Source organism: Vulpes vulpes, chromosome 12 (assembly GCF_048418805.1).
Source record: "Vulpes vulpes isolate BD-2025 chromosome 12, VulVul3, whole genome shotgun sequence".
Taxonomy (NCBI): domain Eukaryota; kingdom Metazoa; phylum Chordata; class Mammalia; order Carnivora; family Canidae; genus Vulpes; species Vulpes vulpes.
This window is the reverse complement of record NC_132791.1, coordinates 7,299,309-7,309,871: the sequence shown is the minus strand read 5'-3', so window position 1 is coordinate 7,309,871 and position 10,563 is coordinate 7,299,309. Positions and strand designations below refer to the sequence as shown.

General features: G+C 55.5%; 1 protein-coding gene across 1 annotated transcript in view; it reads left to right on the top strand.

Moving 5' to 3' along the window:
- The first annotated feature begins 2,211 nt into the window (after positions 1-2,211).
- SNX30 (sorting nexin family member 30) overlaps positions 2,212-10,563 on the top strand; it is a 115,019-nt gene continuing 106,667 nt past the window's right edge. The window contains exon 1 of the mRNA XM_072727661.1: positions 2,212-2,688. Within this exon, the coding sequence (XP_072583762.1) occupies positions 2,533-2,688 (156 nt within the window). The 5' untranslated portion in view covers positions 2,212-2,532. The remainder of the gene's footprint in view (positions 2,689-10,563) is intronic.

Below are 10,563 nucleotides of genomic sequence, written 5' to 3'. Positions count from 1 at the left end.
AATGTAAAATTATTCATTTGACCCCACCTCAAGGACCACCGGGCATTGGCCTTCTTGTGAGGTAGACAGGTGCAGCATTTAAAATTGTTCACAGGGCAGCCCTGGTGGTACAGCAGTTTAGCGCCGCTTGCAGCCCAGGATGTGACCCTGGAGACCCGGGATCGAGTCCCACGTCAGGCTCTCTGAATGGAGCCTGCTTCTTCCTCTGCCTGTGTCTCTGCTTCTCTCTCTCTGCATTTCTCTGAATAAATAAAATCTTAAAAAAAGTAAAATTGTTCACAGTGCCCTCTGAATCCTGTCTTCACCAACCAAGGCAGACCTGTGTCCAGGAGGGAAAAGTTGATAACTTGAGGGCTGAGGCCCAGCGAATGACACCAGGAAAGATACAGGAAGGTCTTTGAAGTCTCTGAGTGATCTTTTGTGCCGGATTCTCCTGCTGAAGCATTACTTGTTTCTCAAAGGTGTGGAGAACACAGTGAATTCCAACTGCAAAGTTTGTCAGGTGAAACTGGAAACCTAAAGAGGTTGAAATCTTCAGGAAAAAGTACTATCTTCCTTCCCCATGAGCCACTTTACCTATTACTTTGCTAGAAGCCATCTGTTCTGTTTTTGTTTTTGTTTTTTTAAGATTTTATTATTTGAGAGAATGTGAGCGCACCAACTTGGGGGTGGGGAGCAGTAGAGGGGGAGGTAGAAGCAGGCTTCCCCTGGGCAGGGAGCCCCACATGGGGCTGGAACCCAGGACCCTGGGGTCAGGACCTGAGCAAGGCAGATGCTTAAGGGACTGAGCCACCCAGAAGTCCCTAGAAGCCACCTGTTCCTGTGCAGACTGGTGCCTTCTACTGACCTGGTCTTGAGAAAAGAAGCTGCAGAGACAGGTAAGGTGGGGTAGGAGGTGAGCTTCGACCTCCGACCTCCCTGACTACTTTGCTAACAGCAGCTCAGCCAAAGGCCTGGAAAGGAGGCAGGAGCGCATGAAAAAGCCGGTTGGGTCAAGGTGTAAGTTTGAACCGTGCCTCACTGGAGGCAGCCCTGCCTTTCCCACGCTCCCTCCTCCGAGGTGCGGCCTGGCCCGGGTGGGCTACAGGCCTGCGGGAGGCTCCCACGGCCTCCCGCGTTCCCGTCTCCGTGCCCCACGCGGGCGCTCCCGCTCCTCCGCGCCTCGGGGCCTTTGGTGCGGTTCTGCGATTACGCGGCGTAATTCCTTCCATTTCGGGGCGTCTTCGAGGCCAGCAGACCCCGACTCCCGCGCCCCGCCCCCGCGGCTGCCGCGGGCGCCCCGGTCCGCGCGGGTGCAATGGGTCGGGAGGCTCCAACGTCTTTCTCCACCGCTGATTTCCGTTAAACCTTCGTCCGCGGACGGCGCGCAGCCTCCCCCCGGCGGCCTCTCGGAGGCCAGGGTGGCCCCGCGGAGCGCAGCGGCGGGCTCGGGGCGCGCTTCCTGCGGGCGGGGGCGGGGCTCCGGGCGCGCCTCCTCGGCCCCCTCCCCTGCCTCCGTCCTCCCCCTCCGTCCTCCCGCCGTCCTCCCTCCTCCCGCCGTCCTCCCTCCTCCTCCTCCCTCCCTCTTCCCCCTCTCCCTCCTCCTCCTCCTCCTTCTCCCTCCTCCCTCTTCCCCCTCCCTCCTCCCTCCCTCTTCCCCCTCTCCCTCCTCCCTCTCCCTCCTCCCCTCCCCTCCCTCTTTCTTCTCCTCCCTCTCCCTCCTCCCTCTCCCTCCTCCCCCCTCCCCCTCCCTCTTCCCTCCTCCTTCTCCTCCCTCTCCCTCCTCCCCCCTCCCCCTCCCTCTTCCCTCCTCCTTCTCCTCCCTCTCCCTCCTCCCTCTCCCTCCTCCCTCCTCCCTCCCTCCTCCTCCCTCCCCCTCCTCCTCCTTCCCCCTCCTCCCTCTTCCCTCCTCCTCCTCCTTCCCCCTCCTCCTCCCTCCTCCCCCTCCTCCTCCCTCCCCCTCCTCCTCCCTCCCCCTCCTCCTCCCTCTTCCCTCCTCCCTCCTCCCCCCTCCCCCTCCCTCTTCCCTCCTCCTTCTCCTCCCTCTCCCTCCTCCCCCTCCCTCCTCCCTCCCCCTCCTCCCCCTCCCTCTTCCCTCCTCCCCCCTCCCTCCCCCCTCCTCTGGCCTCCGAGGCGCGGCGGGGGCGGGGCCGCGGGCGGGCTGTGGGCGGGCTGTGGGCGGGCTGTGGGCGGCGTGGCGGGGCGGGCTGGGCGCCCCCGGCCGAGGTGCGAGCGAGCGGCGGCGGGCTCGGGCTCGGGCTCGGGCTCGGGCTCGGGCGCGGAGCGGGGCCTCGGGCGCGCAGCGGGGGCGCGCGGTGCGGAGCGGAGCGGAGCGGAGCGGGGCAGCCCAGCCCAGCCCAGCCCAGCCCAGCCCAGTCAGCCCAGCCCAGCCGGGCCCGCGCGGGCAGACACGAGCCGGCGGCGGCGGCGGCGGCGGCGGCGGCGGCTCCCGGCCGGGCGGGCGCAGGGCCTCGGACCTTGCGCGGCCGAGCGGGGCGCCGGAGCCGGGCGCGGCGGGCGCGGGAGGAAGCGGCGGCGGCGGCTGCGCGCGCCATGTCGGGCGGCCCCCCCCGGGCCCTGCCGTCCACCGGGCCGCACTCCCTGCTCGACATGCCGCACCCGCTGGCCGGCTCCAGCAGCGAGGAGGCCGTGGGCGGCGACAGCACGCCCAGCCCGGACCTGCTGACGGCTCGCAGCTTCGGCGACAAGGTGGGGCGCGCGCGGGGGCGGGGGCGGGCGGGGGCGGGCTCCCTCCGGACCCCGGGCCGCGCCGCGCGCCCCGCGCCCCGCGCCCCCCCGCGCCCTGCCCGGCGGCCGTGCCCGCGGCCCCGAGCCCTCGCGGAGGCGCTGGCTGCGGGCCGGGCCGGGGCGGTGGCGAGCGCCGGTGACGGCGGGGCCGGGGGGCGCGAGTGGCGGGCGCGGTCCCGAGCCCCGCCAGGTGCGGCCCCGAAGGCCGCCCGCTCACTTGTGGCTTCCCCCGCTTCCCCGGGACCGCGGGGCGGCGGGAGTCCCGGGCTTTGGGTGCCGGCAGGACTGGCAGCCGCGGCCCTCCCAGGCGCCCTGCCCGCGCCCGGCCTGCGGGGAGCCCTGCTGAGGTCTGCCGTGCGCCCGGGAGTCGCCTGGCTCGGACCCCCGCGGACCCCAGCCGAGGGGACGGGCTCGCTGTGGCTCCTGTCTGGGGCCTCCGCACTGGTCAGCTTCGCCAGAGGCCCGGTTTGTGGTTGATGGAAAGAGAGCCGCCCTTTGACCTTCTTTGTGCAGAAGGAGGCTCCTGATTTCCTTAGAGGAGCCTGACCCTGGTGCCGCTTGCAGAGACAACAGGACCCCCCTGCCCCTCCACCTCTGCTGCGTGGCCACCTGCCCGCTCATTGCAGACGTTAGAATTGTTCTTAACGCCTGTGATCCGGATCCCCTCCCCCTAGTGAATTCTCCCTTGGCCCAATGCTCCTTGGGATCAGAGGACCTAATTCTTACCCCCGTAGATGGGAGGGCGTGTGGTAGGAGAAAAATGAGTGTCAGTGCATGGAGCACTCAAAATAGCCATGGAGGGGAACTTGATGTACCTTCGTGAAAGAGTTTATGAAAGCCGGGAGTGAGGAGTAGAGCATTAGGAACAAAAAGATTTAAAAAGCTAATGAAACCGATGGATTGAGCAGCTTGAGGTAGGTGTGTGGGAGGGGGGGAGGAGGACGGAGAGGGCTGTTAGTGATTTTTTTCTCTCTTTATTTTATAGATGATAAACTATATACGAAGGGTGATGTTGCTTGGAAATACCCGGTGCATATTTGACATTCAATAAGCAGTTGTTGAGTGACTGAATGAATAATTGGTGGCTTTCTTACAAACGGAGACATTGTTCCTACACTACACGTTGTAGGATAGAGACCCAAGTTAAACCTTCTGATTTTCCTTCTCAGGGTAGTGAATTATCGATTTCTGTGTAACAGATTACTCCGAAATTTAGCACCTGAAAATAGTGTGTGTGGGTCAGTAGTGTCAGCTAGGAGCAGCTTAGCCAGGTGGTTCTGACCTCAGGTCTCTTTTGAGGGTAGTGGTCGAGGTGTTGACCAGGGCTGGGTCATCTGAAGGCTCGGTTGCGGGAGGATCAGCTCCCAAGCTCACTCACTGGGCTGTTGGCAGGCCTTAGATCCTCCTCATAGGGCTCCTTGACCTGGCAGCTGGTTTCCCCCCAGAACAAGTGTTCTAAGAGAGCAAGAGATCCCAGGACTCAAGCTACACTCCTGTACAATCTGGTCTTGGAAGTGACATAATCCTGCCATATTCTGTTTGTCACACAAACCAGTGCTTGTACAAAGTGGGAAGAGGGAATAAATACCGGGAGGTGGGGATTATTGGAACCGTCTTGAATGCTGCAGCCACTGGTGGCTATTTTATTTATTTTTAAAATGTTTGTATTTATTATTATTACTGTTATTATTTTTAGTAATCGTTACCCACCCAGTGTGGGGCTTAAACTCATGGCCCTGCAATCCAGAGTCGCATGTTCTTCTGACTGAGCCAGCCAGGTGCTCCCACGGGTTTAAACAATTGCTTAATGATCCTCTCCTGGAGGATACCTGCCTCAGAAATATGGACATTTTACTAAATACTGGGAGGACAGACGCCTTGTACCACTAAGGTCTTGTTGGTGGGCAGGAAGTCAGGCCCAAGTCTCCTTCCCGCTGGCTTCTTTTACAGGGGCAGTTCTGTGAGAAAGACAATTTTGAAGCTGTTCTTATTAATTATTGAATATTTAATAAGTCTCCTTACAGCTGTAAGAAGCATCAAAATGACATCACTCCCAAGGGCCTGATTTATAGTAAGCCACTTTTCCTTAGAGGTTAAGTAACGCAATTCTTCTCCTTGACTGGAAGTAACATTTTCCTTGAATCTTGGCATGCACGTGTGTTCTAGCAACTGTGAAGAAATTTCTGTAGAGAGAAGCTAGCGTGCAACAGAGGTTAGTCAGGATCGGTGGAAGGAAGCCTTCTCTTTACCCTCTTTCTCTTGCCCAGGCAGCCTGGGGGTCACGGGAGGACAGGTAGGAAAGCTGAGTGCTCTGATCCGTCTTTGAAAAGAAACCTGTTTTCTCGCCTTTTTTGGACAATGGAGTTGTGATCCTGGATGTTGGTTCAGAATCAGTTCTGGGCTTGGAGAACGAGGGTTTGACAGGCTGCTCGTGGCACAGGGTTATTATATTATGCAGAGGGGGGTTACTTTCTGTGGACCCAGGATGTCGCCAAGAACAGGTAAGCCTTGTGTCTTGGTCCGGCGGATGCTTCTGAGCGGCGTCTGTGATGCTTGCTCAAGAAGCAAATGACAAAAAAAAAAAAAAAAAAAAAAAAGAAGAAGAAGAAGCAAATGACAACCAAATACGAGGGCTTTTTCATCCACCAACTTCTAAGAATCCTTCCTATCTTCCAAGGATTGCTCGGACTAATTCTTTTCGTGCCAGATGAACTCACAGACCTTCTATTACTACCTCCTTCATCTCCACCTAATGTAAATAAACCACTTGGCCTGCCTCGTTCTTACTTTCATCTGCAAACCACTCTGAGCTGCTTCTCCCCTGACTCAGCCTCCAGCTTTTATGTCTCCCCAAACTTACACACCAAGCCCACTCAAGCCCCAACTGGTTAACACCCCTTCCCACATCCTCAGCCTCTTCACTGAACTCTTCCCCCTACTTCTTGCCCTCTTAGGTTACAGCTTCTCCAAAAGTCTTCGAAATGAGGTGTCTTTTCTTCCTCCACTCCACTTATATCAGGATCAAGAGATGGGGCTCAGTGTCCTTTCTCTCCACTGCCTTTTTACAAACTAAGCTCTTCTCCCTGGAAGCCCATGTCATTTTATTTGTTCATTCACGTATTTGAGGGCCTACTACAGGATAGGCACCGTTCCAGGAACTTGAGATGAGTCAACCAGTGGAAGACTCCTGCCCTCATTGGGTACGTTTTAGTGAGCACATACTATATTATATAATAAATGCTATGGAAGGGAGAAAGAGTAGGTTGGTGGGGGGAGGTTCAGGATCACCAGCTGTGGGAGGAGGATTTGGATAGGCCTTCTGAGAATTTGAGATTTGGAGGAGGTGAGGCGGGGAGTCAGTGAGCAGATGTCTGGAGGTATGTCCAGGTGGAAGGAACAGCTAAAGCAGAGGCTTGAAGCATCTGGCTGGCGTAGTATGGAATAGCCTCGAGGCCACTGTGCCTGGGGCAGAGTGAACAATAGAGAGTTGTTGACTAATAGCTGAGAGCGAAGGATCCGGATTCTGTAGGGCATCATAGGCCACCTGAGAACGGTGGCCTTTACTCTGAGTGCCACTGCAGGGTCTCCAGCAGGAGAGCACGATTTGACTTATGTGTTGAAAAGGATCACACGAGCTGTTGAATTGAGAATCCTTTATTTGGCTATTCCAGTGAATTATGGAATTTCTAGTTAAAAGGACATAAACCAAATGCAAACTGGCAAAGAAAAACAAAATCTAGTGGTTTATGCTTTGAAAAGCCCCAGGTAAGGGCACCTGAGAGGCCCAGTTGGTTGGACATCTGCCTTCAGCTCAGGTCACAATCCTCGGGGCCTGGGGCTCGAGCCCTGCGTTGGGCTCCCAGCTCCCGGGGGGGGGGGGGGAGCCCATTCTCCCTCCCCCTCTGTCTGCAGCTCCCCTTGCTTGTGTTTTCTCTCTCTCAATCTCTGTCAAATAAATAAATAAAATCTTAAAAAGAAAAGCCCCAGGTAATTCGGCTTCAGGAGGGGCTGGAACTAGGTATTCAAATGATATTGGAAATCTGTCACTCTCTGTCTCTAGGCTCTGCTTTCTTCTGTGTTAGTTTTATTCTCAAGCTAGCGAAGGGATATGTTCTACAAATAAGCCTCACAACTTCAGCAGAAAGAGAGCACCTCTTTCCTAATAGCTCCAGCCAAAGCCCTGGGCTGGTGTCTCATGGGCCTGAATTGGGTCAGGCACCGAAATCAAGCTTTGTTAACTCTCACTGCCCGGACCTGCACCAGGTCCTTATCTTCGGAGAGTGGAGAAAGGAAGTTTTCGCAGGTCTGTTTGTTTGAACTGTGAAATGTACGTATAAAGCATATAAAATGTTTAAAGACTGAAATATAACTACACAATTGAAAGAACAATAAACACTCATGTTCCTACTCCCCAGGTTAAGAGAATATTACTAGTATTTCAGAAGCCCCCTGTGTGCCTGGGGAGGACAGAGGGCTCCCGCAGCCGGATCAGGATGCTGCTAATAGGAGGAGGAACGAAGGAATGTGGAGCGAGCACAAACATCCATCACAGGACTTCCATGACTTTCTGTTCCCTGTCATTTCTAAGTCCCCTGCTTCTCATTCATTAAAATCTCAAGGCCCTAACTCACTGTCTTCTCAAATTATGCCCTCCCCTTCAGGGACTCTGTTAAAACCTTCAAAACTATCAGCTTCTTGACTTTATCTCCACACACCTTGACCTCTTTTTCAATTCAGCTGCCCTCTCCCTGGCTACACCCGTACTCAGAAAGGTTCCAGCTTTGACATAATTCCGTGGGATAGCATCGTCTCTCGCCTTCCCCTCTTCCCAGTCAGGACTGACTGCACCTGTTCCCTGACCGCTTTTACTCACACCCCTTCTTCAGGTTGCATCGCTAGTCTCATCAGTTCCTCCCCCACTTCCTTTCCTCTATTCCCTTGCTCTCCTTTTACACCCCGCCTGGATCATTCCATTGGCTCAGGTCCTTTGCCTACGCCTAGGATGCAAATGCACCCAGAGAATTGCTGCCAGTGTAGGTTCATGGGTACCAACCACAGCTGGGGCCTCAGTGGTGCTGGGCGCTCCTTTCTTTACACAGAGGCTCCCAGGGTGCACCCTGGCCCATCTGAAGCTTCTCTCTGTTCTCACGCCTTCTGTCCCTCTGCTCCTCCCTCCTGTTTTGCTGATGGGAAGACGGAAGCCACCATAAAGGAACTTCTTTTTCCAGACTACGAAATGACCTCAATCCGTAACCATCATTTCTTGGTTGCCCCCAGGTACCAGAGAGGGGCTTCTGAGCCGCTCCTGGACTATGTGGCCTGCCCATCTGGCCTCTCAGAGACCTTGCTCTGTTCATCATCCTCATTCGTGCCTGTGTCTTCACACTCCCTCTTGGCTGGCTCATTCCATCAGTACTTAAACATGCCCAGTCACCCTGGCCTTGAAAACAGACCAGGAGTCAAGAAAACCCTGCTGTGATGCCTGCTTCTTCCCCATCTCATGACCTGTTCAGTGACTCTTTACAGCCAAACTTTTTGAAGGAATGACCTGCCCCTGTTGTCTTATTTGCTAACTCCTTACCCTACTGCTGTCTACTTTTTTTTTTTTTTAAGATTTTATTTATTAGAGAGAGTGGGTGAGAGAGAAGAGAGTACAGTCGGGGAGGGGCCGAGGGAGAGGGAGGAGCAGATTCCCCACTGAGCAGGGAGCCCGATGTGGGACTTGATCCTAGGACCCTGGCATCGAGGCCTGAGCCGAAAGCAGACACTTAACCCACTGAGCCACCCAGGCGTCCCTGCTGTCAGATTTCTGACTTTACTCATGACTTCCTTCTTGCAAAATCCAGGAGCCGCTTCACTGTCCTTGTCTATCCTGACCTTCGCCTTCCACGTAGCACTTGATGCTGTTGAGTACCCTCCTACTGGAAACACTCTCTACTTGGCACTCCAGAGCCTGGCTGGATGTTTGAACCCCAGCTCTGCCTACCCACAGTCTTTGTAAGAGCAAATTATTTAACCTCACTGAGCCTCAGTTTCCTCATTGTTAAGGAGGGGCTAACAGAAACACCTATGTCCCAGGGCTGATGGGAGGATCTGGGGAGTTCATCCTTAGAGTCGTGTCTGCTACATAGTGGGCCTTCAATAAACGTGAGGTGGTGAGGGTGGTTCTTGCTAGGTGGTGTACTCTCTATATTTTCTTTTGCATTCCTGCCTGGTGTTCATCAGTGTCTGCATCAGCTGTGGCCCAGTCAGGGTGAAAAACCGCTCTAGGTATCTCAGACTGAGAGGCTCTAACACAAGGGGGTTAGTTACGTAGGTGATGGGAGACATGAGAGGTCCAGCAGAAGGCAGTGAGATGAGTAGACCGGCAACAGCAGGAAAGTGCTATCACCCCCAGGGCTAGAGGGTCAGTGGGAGGAGGTGATGTTAAAATCCAGGAGCTTCCGAAAGGAACTAGAACTGTGGTGGGGGGTGGGGGGGAGCTCAACAAGAGTAGGGGCCACTGAGGAAGGAGGCCTAGAGAGGAAGCAGCTGCTGGGAGGGATGCTGTGTGAAGCAAGGCGGAAGGCTCTGGGCTGGGGGAGGAATACCCTGAAAGACCTTTTGGGTCTTTGGTCAGTATCTTCCATTGGCCAAAATATCTTCCGTGGTGAACACGTGCCTTTCGGAGAGCCAGGCAGTCTTTCTTGAGATTTGTTCAGGTGGATGCCAGGGTTATGATTATGAACCCTTGTTTGCTGCCATGTGGAGAGAGGCTACTGAGGCCGGAGAGGAGCATAGGGCTGGGAGGGAAGCAGGGGACGGGCCCGGAGGTCACTTGGATCCTGGATCCACCTGGGCCAGCTATGCCTGAAGCTAGCGCTGCTGCTTGCTTACAGTAGGATGTCGTGAGTTCCCTTTTATTGACACTGTCTTCAGTTGAGTTTGTCACTTGACACGAAAAAAAAATTGTTAGATACATTGACCTTAAAATGTGAAATAAAAATAGAATTTTCCTTTGGGAGTATTGGGAAGGGGTGCTTAGTTCCTATTGGCCAGCCCCATTGTCGGGGTTTATGTCTGCAAGTCAGCTACGGTGCGGAGGTGGTGTTTTCTCCGGGCCTTTGAAGTTTGGGGAGCCCTTTGGGTATGGGGTGGGGAGAGCATCACGGGCTGAGGGAGTCGCCTGAGCAAAGCTCCTGAGATGGGAAAGACCTGTGGCCGCTGCAACTGGATGGAGTCGAGGGATGTGTCGGGATGGGTTTTGAGGGTCCAGAGGTGGGGGTGGTGAGCGAGGAGGTGGGGACACAGGTCAGCAGACCCAGGACTGCATTGCATGCTGTGCTGTGGAGGTGAGCTTTTATCCTGAGGGCAGGAGGCAACCCTAGAGGGTTTTTGAGCAGAGGACTGTGTGATGGGTGCTTGGGACGGGGAGTGGCTGGCAGTGAAAGAGGGAGTAGGGAGGCGTTAATGGGGTTTTGGTGGGAGCTGTTCCTGCAAGAAGACAGATTAGAAAATGTAAAGACCACTCGTGTTGGTATAGTGGGCATGACAGGCGCCCTCCCAGAGAGGGGGTGCAGACTGGGAGGCAAGTGCGAGCAGGAAGTGTAAAGGTGATTGGGGTGCAGTTTGAGGCAGGAGTCAGGACGGAGGTTGTCTGAACCCCACCCTTGGAAGCCTACTCGGAGTTCAGGGCTAAGCGCAGATGCTGCTTCCGGGAAGCTCCTCCATATCATATAGATGCGTAACCCCTAAAAATCCAAATAAAAATGGCTGTGGAGGGGGCACGAAGGTGGCTCAGCGGTTGAGCATCTGCCTTCGGCTCAGGGTGCGATCCCGGGGTCCCGGGGTCCCGGG